This window comes from Netta rufina (assembly GCF_964035555.1).
Source record: "Netta rufina genome assembly, chromosome: 12".
Lineage (NCBI taxonomy): Eukaryota > Metazoa > Chordata > Aves > Anseriformes > Anatidae > Netta > Netta rufina.
In genome coordinates this window covers 8,312,789-8,329,084 of record NC_140135.1, presented here as the reverse complement: position 1 = coordinate 8,329,084, position 16,296 = coordinate 8,312,789, and the positions used below count along the sequence as shown (strand labels likewise).

Below are 16,296 nucleotides of genomic sequence, written 5' to 3'. Positions count from 1 at the left end.
TTGGAGGGTTTGACCGCGCGCCTAACGGTGCCCCTGCGCCCTCAGGGCGATAACGCCTGAGGCGGTGTTTGTTCTGGTGGCGTGTTGGCACTGGTAGCCCCCGATGCTTTAAACAGCTCACATCTGCCTTATCTGCCTCCTCTGCTGTTCCCAGCAGTGCGGATGAGTTATAAGACAGCTGGAGGAGCTGCTCCTCCTGGTCCCCAAACGTGCAGCCTTGCTTCTTTATTACTGACGCACATCCCTCCATCACCATCGAGGACATTCTGTTCCCTTCATGATCCCGTGATCACTTCCAAGAGTAAGTTCTGGACATCAAGGACTTCACATTTAACACTTTATTAAATTACTATTATTATATTACTTTATATATTAGCACTTACTAATACATAAATATCTACAGCAATATATATATATTAGCCCTTGAACCTATTATATTAGAACCTACCAGGCTGTCAAGTCTACGTAAAGCCAAGCTCCCCTGCTCAGTAGAACAGAGCAGGAAGCCGAGGTAAGGAAGGATAAAAGGGCCAGAAGTGAATCACAAAATCATTAAGGTTGGAAAAGACCTCGAAGACCATCTGGTCCAACTGTCCCCCTACTACCAATGTCACCCACTAAAAGAGAAGCTGTGCCCAGTACTTACCGTGGCACCAGTCTAGGTAACTTTTAGAAATCCAGAAGACCAAAGTGGGGCTACAGCCTAGGCCGTGCTGCTTCAAATGTAAGGCCAAAAGCAGTTCTCAGTGAAGGACCGTGTTCCCAGGCTGCTGCCTCTGCAGCTGGAGCTTTTGCCATAGGGAAACTGGAAAAGCTGCTTAAAACCATTTAAAACAGACCAAAAAATTCAGACATTGGGGTATAAAAACAAATCTTTACTGGCCTTTGTAGTACCCTAGTCATTGGATGAATTTATGGATTTTATGTAATAGTGCACTCCTTATTGAGGAAAATTGATATTAGTCATTCTTGCTATCTATGTTGAAGCCAGAGTATTGAGTAAAACTTTAACAGTTGTTTTTTTTTGTTTCATTTTCCCCTGTAAACACACGTTCTTTGTGTGGACTGATAAAGTGGCATTTGTGATTTAAGAAGTGAACACAACCCAAACACCTTTTTAGTGAGATCACACCGGATATGATTTCACATCACATGCAAACCGTCCCCAGGGAGCCATGGTGTAGAATTCTTTCGATGTTTATGTGTGTCACTAGGCATTATGAGGGAAACCTGGGGACTGTTCCCAGCTGCTCTGCATCGTGCTTGTGATGTGATTTGCAGAAGAAAGGTATTTTATTTAGAGCTGTACTAATTGGTACATGTACCACACCGTCTTCAGGATTTTTTATTATTGTAAGTCACTGGGCTTTGACTAAGGAAAATGATGAGGCTGTAGCTTTTATGGAGTGATAATGGACTAATATGGATGGATAGTAGAGTTAATACTATATAAATTTTGGATAAATTTGAATGCATTGCAGTTTCAGATACAAGATAGTTCCTTTCCTAGACTTACTCCAGCTGCCTTCTTTCTCACCAGCAGGTGTCTAGCTAACATACCAATTTAAAAACTGAAGCAGGGTAAATCTCTCTGACTGCAGTCAACAGCTTGCTTCAATGGCCAGTTACATCTTTAGCTCCTCTAGATGTCACCCTGCCATACCTGACCAGTGGGATGGGATGGATGGAGTCTGAGATGGTATTAGAAAAGTTCAGAAAGACTTGGAGAATCAGTAAGGAATGGTGACAAGCCATCAAATGGCTGCATCAGAATTTAAAAAGTTAAGAGCCGAGGATCTCAGTTCTTATGTACAACACACCTTCAGAAAAACAGCAGTCAGCCTCTATAGCAGTGAGGAGCAGGCTACGCTGAATAGGAGAAACTTACTACATTCTGTAAAATACTAAGTTTAATACATTAGCAAAATGAAGAGCATAAAAGTATGCAATGTGATGCTGTGGATTTAAAAAGAAATGAGTTACCGCAGAAGATCATAAAGCTTACTGTAAAGCAGTTGTTCACCACGAGGTGTTTTGAGGACAAAACATAAAATAGCCCTCTCAATACCTTTCATCCTCATCTTTTAGGTGCTTTTGTTAACTCAACCTTGAAAACAGGATGTGATTAAGTAATACTAAAATAACATGCCTGCCAAGATGACATGCTCTTGACCTTTAATCAGCTCTGTGCATTTTGAAGAACAGTTTAAGAAAGCAATGGGCTATCAGCAGGAGGATCTCTTACACTTTTGTTACGTGGAACCTTGATTCGTTGCACAGATCTTAGAGTCTAAGAGAAAACCTTTAATATAGATTGCAATTTGCTTTTGTTACATTTAATTTAAATACAGCTGTCTAAACAGGGCGCTGAAGTTGTAAGATAGCTTTTATGATGGTCTCTGGAGAACCAATTTAATTCCAGAGCAATTCCGTACCATAGAACAAACCACTTTTTAATATAAAACAAATATAAAATTAAAATGCTATTTCTTTGAGGTCCAGCAGCAATAGGTAATACAAAAGTACTTACTGTTTGTCTGATATACTCTGTAGCTTGCATTGTGTGCATGTGCACAGTTGTATCTTGCCACCTACATGTACTCTTTTACAAATTAAATTATTTGTAATACCTGGCTTTTTTTTTTTAAGCAAATATTTGGCAAATTACAAAGTGTATGAACATATTTAAGTTCCAGATATGATGGGAGATAACCCCAAAACCGCAGACTTGCATTGCTTTCTTTGCAGAAGTGTATTTTTGTCATAGAGACAATAGAAATTTTTGTTTATGCCATTAGGTGCAGCATGGATGCAGCTTGGATCAGGGCAGTTCTAACGAGTCGCAGTAGGTTTGAAGGGCTCTTAAGGTAGGGTGTTTTTTTCCAGGGAGAGAGGAATTTTTATGTCTTTTATTAGTGCCTGCTAATGCCTTCCCTTCCTGGCTATTTTTAGCAGCCCTATAGGTTCTAAATAAACAGTTGCTTAATTATGTTGTGCAGAATCTAACAGCCATCTCACTGTTGCTTTGTGGCACTGATGTGCTTCTTTTGTGCAGCATGTTACAGAACATAAAGCAAAAAAAAGATCCAAGTGTGTAAAGCTAGAATGAAGTGTGTGTGGAGGAGGAGGACTAAGCAAGTCACATATTGGAGTGATTATGGCTGCTGCCTTAAGAAGGTCATGGAGAGTCCTGGTCTTGTTGATGGCAGAAAGCTGTCCCGGAGTCCAGCGTGCACCTCCTCCATGATTTGTGCCAGAGGCTATAGCACACGAACCAGGGCTACAGCATATAGATGGAGTCTGGGACTTGCTCCGGCATGTCCAAGTGCATTCAGTTTCTAACAATTTGCAACTTTCTGTTTTCATAATAGCATTTCAGTTGAACAACCCAGGATGGGAGCAGGAGAGGATCATGCACAAGGATGAGCAGAGAAAGACTAATTCTTTGTTGCTAGACAGTTGAATTTTACTTACCAGTCACACAAACAAGTGCCTTAGTTGGGCCAGATTGCTTTTTGTTTAGTCATTATTTGCCACATCATCTTACTACAATTAAGGGTAGGATGAGACCACGGAATCACAGAGCAGCTCGGGTTGGAAGGGACCTCAAAGCCCACCCAGTTCCACCCCCTGCCGTGGGCAGGGATGCCACCCACCACCGCAGCTTGCCCAAAGCCCCATCCAGCCTGGCCTTGAACACTTCCAGGGTTGGGGCATCCACAGTTTTCTCTGGGCAGCCTGTTCTGTGTCTCACCACCCTCTTAGATGAGATGTTAGGAGGAAATTCTTCACTCAATCTCCCCTTTTTTAGTTTAAAACCATTCCCCTTTGTCTCCCTGAGCAAAAAGTTGCCCTCTTTTTTTATAAGCTTTCCTTCATATTAAGTTTCCTTCTTATTCAGGCTGGAACAAAACACTTGCTAGGACTTTGGGAGATGATAGGCTTTTGCAAGAGATTATACTGAGCACATGTGAACAGTTATTTTTCCATCTGTAACTTGACCAAAAATGGAGAAGTGTTTCTGGGAATGGCAAATGGGCTTCTATTTTTCACATGTATAAGCCTTTTGTAAAAGGTACAAAGGCCGGTTCTGGCTACTTTCGAAGTTCTGCTTCCTGAAACTTCTGTAGAAAAAACCCTGCCAGTTTTTTTTTTTTTTTTCTTTTAAATGAAGGGAGAAATTTGCATCTTTTTGTAAAAACAAACAAATATTGGCCTTAGATTTTTTCCTGGCAACAGCAGAACTATCTTAGTTAAGGGGGGTAAAAAAGGAAAAAAAAAAAAAGTGTAGTAATTGACAGGGAAAATGGAACCCACAGCCACACCTCTGAAAAATATGACATTATTAAAAGCAAGTAGAAAAACAGGGCGTAAGAAGATTGGCACTTCTCAGTGCGTGTTACTAACCTTTGCCAAGGTAACACTTACCTACAGGCAGAAATCAAAGGATCACCTCAAAAAAGTAAACCCTGGGGTCCTCACCTGCAAGTCTTGACACATATCTGGAGCTGGGTACAAGATTTTTCATGCCGGTTCTAGAAAAAATTACTCTTTATTTTAAGATATATATATTTTTAATTAAAATTATATATATATATATATAAAACCCTTATCCTTTCCAACTCCAGCACTGGCATAAGTGGCAAATTTCCTAATTCTCACTCTCAAATGCTACAGCTACAATGCACCATCACTTCTTGCGTTAGGGAAATTTCATACGTGGCAACAAAGGCGACGTGAGCATACCTGAGAAGAAGCAAATGGGCTACACTGGCATTCAGGCTGATAAACAGTCATAAAAGCAGTTCTTGCCGTGTCAGTGCCTGCAAGCTGTTGTTTCTCTCTGGGCCCACTGGGGGTGTGTGCGAGGAAAAGGCAGAAGCAGGGAAAGTTGCTTGTAAAGCTCATTAGCAGCACAGCGCTGGCTGTCACCATTACGTGCATTCTGTGGAGCCTGAACTCTCATTGTCAACTCAACATCTTTATCCACTGCAGGGAAATACGTTATTTCATCTCTGCAGGCAGAAAGAGCCAGGCATTTCTGTAGGTGTGCTGACTGGATTTCGAAAACAAACAATATATGACTTTTACAATAGTTTATGCCAAGATAACAAAATTTTACAAGGACAGCATTAGTTCTGATTTTCAGAGTTTTTTTTATTAGTTTCAGTTGTACAAGTTGAACATCAGGGAACGATAAAAAAAAAACATACATGACGTACAGTACACAGCTTGCATTGTTCCCAGGTTGTGGAGTCACGCATCAAGGGTCAGGCTGCAGAATGGAGTTCACCCCTTCTTAAATGAAAACAGGCATGTAGAAAACGCTCTCGCTGCAGTGTTAGTGCACACTCGGTCAGGCAAATGCAGTGTGAGGAGCACCACCTGCCGTTAGGCAACTGCATGCACCAGAGAAACACTGGTGTGGAACCGTGATGTTCTGCCCTGCTGCCCCAATCGCGTTTGTTCGCATCAAAGTGAAATGAGAGGAAAACCAAACCGTTGGGCAGTTCACCCTGTGGTCCTAAGAGTTAGAGAGAGGGTACGTACAGCCAGAGAAACCACAGGGCTGATACACATTTTGCATAGTTAAACTTATGTCAGGAAAACCTTGAGTCTCTTGTTTTTTTTTTTTGTTTTTTTTTTTTTTCCTTCCAGCCTTTGAGCTTTTGCTTTATTAACTATTCACAACACCCTCAGTCAGCGTTCAGACCACCCAGTCACTCCAGATACCTTTCCATTTCTTTGGTTACTTTCCTTAACGTTTCTTAACTTTTATTTTTTATTATTCTTCCTACAGCAATACACCCGTTCCAGACATCCACTGTCTCCCTTTGGCTACTCTAGTTTATTTTCTTCAGCTTTCTCCTCCTCTTCAGTTACTTCTACTCTCTTCAGTTACTCTTCTCAACATCTCTGAGCCTTCTCATCTTCACCCCTTCTGATTTTCTCTTGATGGAGAGAAAATGACACATTCGTCTCCTCGTTACACCTCACTGCCTTACGATTTGGAATACCACTTCTAAACCCTTTAAAAGCATTCACCTCCAAGGTCCTGATTCTTTCCATATTTACACACGGATGTTAATCCCAATAATTCCAATGGTTTTACATGCAAAGTGACAGGTGGAAATCCAACCACTGATTTGAATCATAGCTCAAAAGAAAAGAGAACTAACAAAAGGAAGCAGAATGAGAGTTTAACACCTTAATGCAGTAGAACACATCCCCTCTCTCAAATGCACTTTGTTTTTCTTGGTAGAGAGCTAAACATCTTCACAGAGCGTCAACTTACTGTCAAACTTCTCTGTTGCAGTAATATTAAAAAAGTTTGATGACATTTTGCTTCTTTAAGCTCTTGGCACGAGCTGATCTGAATTCCCACGGTACTCTGTTAAATCCATTCAAACTAATGTCTAGCATCAGGGAAAACCTGCCTCCTACCTGTTGTCATCAAAATGGGAGAAGGGGAAAATTTCACCTGCCGTCCATGTTATGCAGAGGCTGCTGTGATAAGCACACTTTAGAAATATTGTAGAGCAGCCTGGGTCACTGATTGCTTATAGCAAGAGCAGTTTTGCAAGCAAGTTTTGCACACCTACTGGGTGCAAAATGAAAGGTGTTCTTTCTTCACAGCCTCTTAGACTTTTTATTTGAAGTAAAAGCAAGTAAATTGTATTTCTGATTGTAATTTCTTTTGCCTGTAATTGTAACTTTCATCTTTTTTTTTTTTTTTTTTTTTTTTTTGGTGATGTTTGTTTTTGATAACAATTGACCAAAATAAGCCCAGAGCTTTTGCTCATTTGTCCCAGCCCTAGCATGGACAACAGGTAGGAATATTACTACAAATAGCCAGAGACCTGATTTCACACAGCTTTGCCCAGGCAGTGCATACCACTCAGATTCTAAAATTTTACACACAAGCTGATCACTTGCATACATTTAAATTTACTTTGAGTATATAACTGCATATCTTTTTTAGTATGGCTTAGGCTTATTTTTTTTCTGTAATTTTAACCATTTAAGAGGAAAATACTTCATTAAAAAAACACTATACATTTTGAGATAAGCTAGTGCTCATGAAAAGTGCTAGGTTAATAACTTTGGAAAGTGCAGTCCTCCACATAGCCAAAGAACAAAGAGAGAAGCAGTGTTGGCATCTCTATCTTCCTGCAGCAGTTGAGGTGCCACCATGGGGAAGAGGCGATTAGCCCCAAGTTTGATTCTCTGCTGATATTATATGGGAAGATGCCAATTCTGGAGCTGATGGTTGCAGGCAGAGCACCCATCGGCCACAAAATGATGGCTAACACTACCTTAATTTGACACGCTGTACAAAACAGATACCAGTTTGAACAGCTTTTATTTCTCCCCTTCTTAGCAAATTTTGTATCATCATCCTTGAGGTAGACAACCAGATATTCCAATACACTTTCCCTGCACCTTCCAATATCACATATTTCAAGTAAAAACAAAACCAAACTATTTTCAAACACTGTAGCTATCAATTTCACTTTTGCCTACAGTGTCATCCATACTATATCATGTCTGGAATAAGCTCTTTTGTGTTACACTTGATGTTTTACATTTTCAAAGCACATCCAAATATCAGCTAAATGCTGGCTGCATTAAACCCTACAATTTAATCACAGAATGTCTGTTTAGTTTTATGGCCAAGTTACATGCCCCTGAGAACAGAGTTTATGCAGAAACACTGGCACCAATAACACTAGTGGATGCAGCTTTATTTAGATGCAGTTAGCATAGAAAGCACCTGAAATTATTTATATTTTCTTATTTATAATAGAGTAACTCTGGATATTTTCATAACTATATTAAGAATACATTTGTTAATACCCATTTTGGAAAGATTGTATTTACACACAAATACATGAAGACTTGTTGCTGAAAGAGCAAGAAGGAAAGAAAAGAAGGTGCCTGATCCTGTGCCCTTATATACAGGGGTAGTGCCATTAAATCAACTCACATGAGTATGGGTCCCTTGTTTGAGTAAAAATTACAGGTTCAGGTCCCTAACGCTTTATGCATACATGATTTTGACAAACTATTTAAACTGTTTTTACAAATACATTCTACAGTAACTGTGTCTGTGGGCTCAGGCGTCCAGCCCTGAGAGAAACACGGAGTCTGTCCCCTGCATTTTATAAAATCTGCCATGTGGGGCACGTCCCGAAGTAGGTGCTTTTACCGCTCTGCAGTGAAATGCACGCGTTCTCCCTACTGCAGGACACGATCCCTCAGCGTCTGCGCCTGAGGTAGGCCCCTTTGTGAAAAGTCACTCTTCCACTGATCGTAAGACTCACACAAGTGAGTCTTGGTGCAACAGTAAAACTTGCTCAAAATAAAAACCAACCAAAAACCAATTCAAAATAGATTCCAATTTGCCATCCAACTTGTTTGTTTTTGTATCTACCTGTTGCTGTCCAAAAAAGAAAGACTTCAGTTCAAGGTGATAATATTACATTATCTGTAAAAAAGGAAATTGTAAACTCTTCTGAGTACAGGGACTTTACATTCTTCATTAAAGTTGCTCTAACACTGTGAATACAGTCTTGTTTTGCAGCATGTTTGAGAAGACAAACTAAACATGTTTGCAATAATTTGACAGGAAAATGGAATTCTTTCCAAACTGAAAGAATACAAATTCTATATGACAATATTTTTGTAGGTAAAAAGTGCAAATTTGCATATATTACCTTCAAGCATTTTACACTGCTAGCTACAGGGAATTTCAAAGCATCCTTCATTTTGATGTGATTTACCAGTTAAATAGTACATTTTGACCAAGAGTCATAAAGTAAATTTGACTGCTGCCTCCTGACTGTACGGATGCAAAGAACACCTAGAAAGGGGGAGAAAGAAAAAAAGGGAAAAAAAAAACAAACATAAATTACTGTCAGTGTACATTTATGAAAATATTTTTATCTATATGTGAAATATGAGAGAACATCACAGTCCGAAGTACCAGGATATATAAATCACACCTCAATTTTGACAAAGAAAGTTTTTAAAGGGAAATAGTGCTTGTACTACAACTGGGTTATATTTTTTGCTATATATATATTTTTTTTTTCTATCTGGAAAGTCACAAGAACACACTTTAAAATAATCTAAACAGTTTAGGGGACCCTGTTTTCTAAATAAATCAGTGGGACTAAACAGGTTTCAGAAAACATTTATCCAGCACTGCTGTGCCATATGCAAGAAATCATACTTGATTATCCATTCTCCAGGTGCCTTCAATATGTGAAATCTTTGTGCTATTTTCTTTCTTTTTTTTTTTTTTTCCTTGTTTGTTTTGACCTTGATGGCTGCTCTGAATTGCATGTAATTTTGGCAACCCAGGAGAGGCAGTCCTGTATTTAGGCATTATCAGAGCTGGCTCACCAGTCCTCCCCACTGCACGTGCTGTGCTGGAGTCTGCCCAGTCATCAGTGTCTGTATTTGTTAGCACTTCTGAAATCAGTTAACGCTAGGTGGAATAGGACTTGTAATGTTACTGGGTAAAGTAGGGCTGTGTCAAGGTGTTCAATATCCACTGCTTTGTGGGTTCACTGACAACATTTGCTTTGGTTGGGAAAATTATACTAAGATAAGAAAAAAAACTGTAAATACATAGTTACAGAAATTACGTGGTCTTAGTTTTGTAGATGAAAATTACTTGGTTTTGCTCCATCAACACACTGTACTCATCTCCGTACCTTGTCATTTCTTTCACATAGAAATTTTAGCTTCTGCGCTTTCTTGTGCATAAATACTCCTTCCAGATTTCCTGTTTCCACAGAGCGCAATTCAATTGCCTTCTCTCCCCAGCCCATGACCTGATTAGATTGAAGGTAAGCTATAAAAGAAAAAAAAAAAAAAAAGATTTATTTTTAAGTTAAAAATGCCACCAATACACTTGCCTGTTACTATTTGTACACAAGTAATTAATCTCATGCAACAACGTTTTACAGAACTGAGCCCCAAATGCAGATACAGCCAGTCATTTGTGGGAGTCCAACGTATAGATGGAATACATCTATGCTAGTTTCAAAAAAAGGGATTCACACACAAAACCTTTGCTGATACATTTTTAAAGGCTAAGTCTTAGCTTCTGATGCAGAGCTTGAAAAAAGAGACTATGTAGAGATGATTTTAGAACACTCTCAACACTCTCTTTTCTGCTTTATGTTTCTAAGCATTTTTTCCTATTTTTCTTTAATTCTATTTCTTACTATTTCTAATGACTCCGTTCTAGTTGCACTATTGCCCTTTGTTTTAACTCTTCTATAGAAGAATGAGGGTAACCAAAACAAGATTCATTCACCTCTTCTTTATTTCACTCAAGAGCCTGGAACCTTTCTTTCTTTGTTTTTTCCTATAATAGTTATTTTTTTGTTGTACTATGTATATAGGCTGTGAAAATCAGCTGTGTGGGCTGCTGCTATTTAACAGCTAAAAGATTGATTCTTGTCTTATGTCAACACAGATCGGAAGCATTTCTGTTTGATAACAACATATTCTGAATGACTCAAGTTTACACAAGAAGTCTTGGGAACAGTAGCTGAATTTCAGTTTCTCATTCATTTTGGACTCTATGCTTACCTTAAGTACACTACCAAATGTGCACCTTGTGCCCATTTGGTGTCTCATCCTTCGTTCACTCTGCATGTCCAAGAAAAATCTTGACTGTCTTCTTCATAGCCAGGAAGTTAGGTATGTATTTGCTGCTAAGTTTGAGTTAGTCTGAAGCCTAAATGCTTTGGAATCTGAGACTAAGACCTGATTCATTTGCTGTTCTTAACTACTGTCTTCCCATAATTTGTTTTTGGATATAAGCAAAGACGGGTCCTTTCCAACCTGGATGATTCCAAGATACTCCAGCACTGTGGAAGCTTACTGTGTTATTCCCTTCAAATCTGGCAACTGGATGAGAAGTCAGGATAGTGATGAAGGAGTTAACGCCACAGACTTCAAATTAGGCACAGTTTCAATGAAAATTCTCTGATTACTGTATGTATTGGCTTCCAAGGTAAAAAATGCATTATTTATGCTCTAGATAGCCAATGCTCAGAAATTATTGTTCTTGCTCAACTATGAGTTGTTTTTTCATTAGTCTGAGAACTGTGTTGCTCTGAAATATTCTAGAGGGAACGTGTGCATTTGACTGGTTTTTAGCTTCAGAGGACAGTGCCTGCCTGTCCTGCTTTTTTAACACAAACAACATCTGTTCCTTAAAACCTTCCTTGTTGATTTAGATTTTGTCTAGAAACTAAACTTTCAATACACACTGATAACACAAAGCAAAAGCCTGTGATCCTGCTTTACAAGGACAGGAAAAAATAAAGGAAATACATATTCTTCTTGTAGCAGTTGTTGATTTAATATTAACTTGGAATCCTTGTTTTATAATCCTTGTTCAGATGTGTGAAAACTATACCTCCTTGGAAACATGTCTGTTTTGGCTACGGCGTTGACATTTTAGTTCCCCCCAAGTCTATTAATTTTCCCCAAACCTGCTTAAGTAGACTTCTCTTTCAGTTGTTCTTTACACACTGAAGGCTTCCCTGCCACTAGAGCTGAAAGCAAGAAAATCACTTCCCAGTATGTGAGGCACTGGAACAGGCTGCCCAGGGAAGTGGTGGAGTCACCATCCCTGGAAGTCTTCAAAAGACGTTTAGATGTAGAGCTTAGGGATATGGTTTAGTGGGGACTGTTAGCGTTAGGTTGGAGGTTGGACTCGATGACCTTGAGGTCTCTTCCAACCTAGAAAATTCTGTGATTCTGTGATTCATTATCCCAGTTAAATGGAAAGAGGAATAAACCACTCTACGAAGAGCAAAACAGCAGTGAGGAGCTGAGGATAAGTGAGAGAACAGGGTGGAGGGGAGGGATATTTTTTGAAATCAAACACCTGAAAATCAATACCTTTTTATTCTTATTCTTTTCTTTATGCTTAATTTCCTAGCCTATACGACAGGGTGCTGTAGGCAGCAAGGAAGACTCATTACTGTTTCTGGCTCGCTGCATGATGAGCATCAGGGCAGCACCCATCCAACATGCAGTCACCTAATAAAGCAGGCCTAGACCACACGAAGTAAAGAAGCTAAAGATACAATACTCGGATATCTGCTATTTTTGGCAACTGCTGACACCACATAAACATTTGCAAACACATCAGACACACAGGTAGGCTATGATTCCAGGGGGTGGGACAGCAAGGCAGGTGTGTGTACATAAATAAAACGATAGAACGATGACATTCTGTGGCTACAGTATAGGGCATGTAGGTTCACCATCAAAGACCTAATCCACTCAAATTCTCCTTATCTTTTCCGCTTTGTGAAATCTGCACTCAAGTTGTCAATACTCTGGGTCTGTATCATCTGTATCCATGTCTTTGGCAGATTTCAATTTGATAGCATCCTTGCATCCTTGAAAGCCCTGGATGACTGAGCTACTGCTGCTATGTTCAGATGAGAACTGATCCCCCAAGCAGTATTACAACAGGAACATAATAAAACAGATATTCCAACTTCAGCCACTGATGTTCTCCTGGCTGGCCAATATACTGAGAACTTGTCAACTGACAATGGCAAATGTCAAAGTACAACTAGCACAAAACTCATTCCTGTAGCAGAATCAGGAAGTTTTTTTTTCTCAAATTGCATCTGAAAATGTATATGCTAACAGAAAGACCCCATTATACCATTTGTGGGGTTATCCACTTATAAAAATTAATACATCGAAATTAATTTGGAGGGTAGCAGGCTGTGAATTCAAAGTTCAGTACGGAGTCTTGATAACCTTCCCATGAGAACTCTTACTCTAGAATACAAACGTGCCATGTACAATGAACTGCAAGTGGATTAGATACTCAGAATAAAGTCTACTTTCTCTGGAACAAAAGCTCCTACGCTATGTGCAAGTTAGGAATAGTTCGAGCCCACTTTTCACTTCATAAAGCTTTAGATAAAAATATTTCATGCTTCCAGCTGGCAACATTTAAGTATGTTTATATTATGATGCAAGATTATACTGGTTTCTAGCAATCCTAGACACAGAGAGATAGCTGCTCTTGTCCTTTGGACAGTAGCTCAGCAAAAAAAAAAAAAAAAAGAAAAAAAAAAAGAAAAAAAAAAAAGCATATATCAGCTCAGACTGACGTGCCAAAATTGCTTAAAGTTCTGGAGCAAAATCATTCAGAATTACCTGAGTCTCCTCTGCCTCACCCAGACTACCATGTATTTAGAAGATGTACAGTTAGGCACAAGCTGTGGTTCTTGGTACACCAATTATACCAGCTGTATGCCCTGGAGATCACAGAATACACACCATAAACTCAGTAGAGGGAAGTGGGATCAAAATCAGCCTGTTAACATCATGAAAGCATTAGGAATGCTCTAAAATTGGGTTGAGACCACCTACTTGGTGTTTCCTGTTCACAGTGTGTATTAGCATCGGGTTGAGGAGAGCCCCCAATCACGGAAGTGACTGCTTCAAGGGGAAATGGTTGAGAGGCATAAAAGGTGAAAGAAATTACTGAGCCATACTGAAACCATTAGCTTTCTATGAAGTGCCACTGACATGAGCTAATGATCTCTTAGTCTCACATCAGTAGCATACTCAGCCTGAGAGAAGTGCACTTGGTGTCATAGAGCCCAGGTACTACAATCTCACTTCCCTTCTTCAATTTTCTTTTTGTCTTTAAATTCTTTCTCTTCAAAAATGCCTTTTCTGATCTCATGTGCTGAATTTGGCTCACTGCCCTAAGCAGTTATTCCCAACTTATCTCTACATGAAAGCAGAATCAGATCAGCTTTTAGCAAAATAACATAAAATCAGGCTTTTCTGATTAGTGTTACAGAAATAGGGCAGGACAGGACCTTAATGCACCTTCTCCTCCATCCGTATCTCTGTGCCACACCAGTATCACTTCTGACAGTTCGTCTAATCTGACCTTAAAGGCCTCTAGCCATAGAGACTCCAGAAATTCCCCAGGCAACTCATTCCATACAAACCAGGAGGTTGAAATGAACAAACCAAACGTGAATTAAAAGATTCTGACCCACTTTTGCATGCATGAGTCATGATACCAGACTCTGTTTTATGAGGTACAAGGGAGCGTACACTGCTTCACCCAGTTCCTTTTAGGAGAGGGTGAAATTCAACACAAAAATAAGTACTGAATTTTGCTTTTCTGGACACGTTTGAGAAAACTGCCTCAGGCCAGTATGCAGCTGGGCACGAACTTTAAAAGAATAGCCAGTGACTTTGCTGACAGTAAGAGACAGCAACTATTAGAGACCATACAGATCTTAAAACTGACTGCACTTCTACTGAACCCTTCTTTGGCCCTTCAATCCAGCCCAGGTGCTCTATGAAATCATGACTTATATTGATTTCTGCCCTCTTTGGGAAAAGCATTTTTTTTTTTTTTTAATTTTTTATATAGCGAGATAACAATTTTGGTTTGTTTTAGGCAAATGAAAGGGAGATGTGTGTGTTGAGGGCTTGAATGAAGATAACCCACAGAGATACCAACAGCATTCTGTGATGTCGCAAAGCTCAAACCCAGCCTCAAGCTCTCCTGTGATGCTGCTGACCACTGATTAGGGGCTGATTAGCTACTTGCTTGTACTTCTGTCTGCTGCCCATGCTTCAGAAGTCACTGCCCAGAGGTTAAGCAATTTAGGGGAGGAAGATAGGGGAAGGAGACAGAAATTTCTCTTGTGCAATTCCATTAAATAGTTTTACTGCTATTACTTATGTTACTTGAATATAAGGGTTTTTTCTGCTTGTTTGTTTTTTATTTCCCCCTGGACAAAGACCTAACACATACAGTTCCCTACCCACCCAAAAAAGAGCTACGACTAAATAAATTTTTGACTAGGAATCTTATTGTTTACTAAATACATGTTTATGTGCATCCTTGTTCCAAAACACGCCTGCTCTCAGTTGCTGCTTGCTCACTTCTGCAATTACTATTCCAGTGTAACTAACAACCTAAGTGAGAAACATGTTTAGGGTGAGAGGTGGCTTGTTTGTTTGCTGGGAAAAACACTGCACAGGAGATCTGACCAACACGAATCATTCAGATATGAGCAAGAGTTTCCTGTACACGAGTTGGCCAGCTAGGATTTCAAGAACTGGTAAGTATGTTGAAAGAGCACTACTGCAGTAATACAAACAGCTTTTGGTAACCCTATCTGTTTTTCCACATAACATCATTTTGATTTTAATACATATACAGCAAAGGAAATCAGGACTTTTATTGGTTCTCTACTCTTCGGGAATATCTGGTTTTGTGCCAACCCACCACGCAGATGTACTGTAAATAATTCATTACTCACACAGAAGGGCAAAAGTGCTCTCAAATTGTATTAACTTGATGTTTCTTAAACCCTTTTTAAATCTTGTTTTATAGAAAGAAAACATAACAGCTCTATTTATATTTAGCCTTACATATATGAAATATCTTTCAGATTAAACATGGATAGAGTACTTCTACGATTTTAATTTCCCATTGGATTTGAGTTTCCTCTCTCCAATTTCTTATTAACAGATAGGTCACAGAGGTTCCAATTTAAAGACTGGGAGAGTAAGCTATATTTAGTTTCCCTGCCCTAAATCTATCAATTATAATGCACTTTTTTTTTTTTTTTTTTTGTAGTCAAGAAACTCTTACCAACTACAGAAGTTTTCTTTCAAAATAATTATTTAAAGAAACTAAGAACGGGGCAAAAGGTGGCTAGAGAGCACCCTGAGGTTAACACAAGACCCTCCTGTCTGAAGCACAGAGAGAAAACTTTTGAGATAAGCTCATGCAGACTGCTGTCAGACCTTGTGAAGCCTGGAAATTCTAAAATAGGATCTCTTGTGAAACTTGCAAGTTCTCCCTACATTTGGCCATGTAAATAACACCATCAGACTTCTCTCATAAGAGCTCATGTTTCTGTCTGGAAACTAGAATTTCAGAGGAACAAGAAGATGAATAGGAGCTGGTTGGAAACAATTAAAATAATAGTTAACAGAGCTGTTTAAAATTTGAGTTTTGTGTTGAGTAATAGGTTGGATTAAATTGTTTTTAGCTGTAATGTGAATATCAAATTGATCTTGCACATCACAACGATTAAAAATTTCTGTTTCAAAGAAATCCAGCTCTGAGACCTCAGTGCTGTGGCAGCAGCAATAATGCAAGAGTTCTCCAGTTAACATACTGGAAAATTTTCAAATGACAACTGAGAGGGGGTGTTTGAAGACTGCCTCCCTTCAGCTGTGGAAACTGCAGAA

General features: G+C 39.2%; 1 protein-coding gene across 1 annotated transcript in view; it reads right to left on the bottom strand.

Moving 5' to 3' along the window:
• Positions 1–5,179: 5,179 nt before the first annotated feature.
• The window catches only part of NRK (Nik related kinase), a 92,130-nt gene continuing 81,013 nt past the window's right edge, over positions 5,180–16,296 (bottom strand). The window contains exons 30-31 of the mRNA XM_084293816.1: positions 9,723–9,862; positions 5,180–8,863 (exon numbers count right to left, since the gene is read on the bottom strand). Coding sequence (XP_084149942.1) covers positions 8,780–8,863; positions 9,723–9,862 — 224 coding nt within the window. The 3' untranslated portion in view covers positions 5,180–8,779. The remainder of the gene's footprint in view (positions 8,864–9,722; positions 9,863–16,296) is intronic.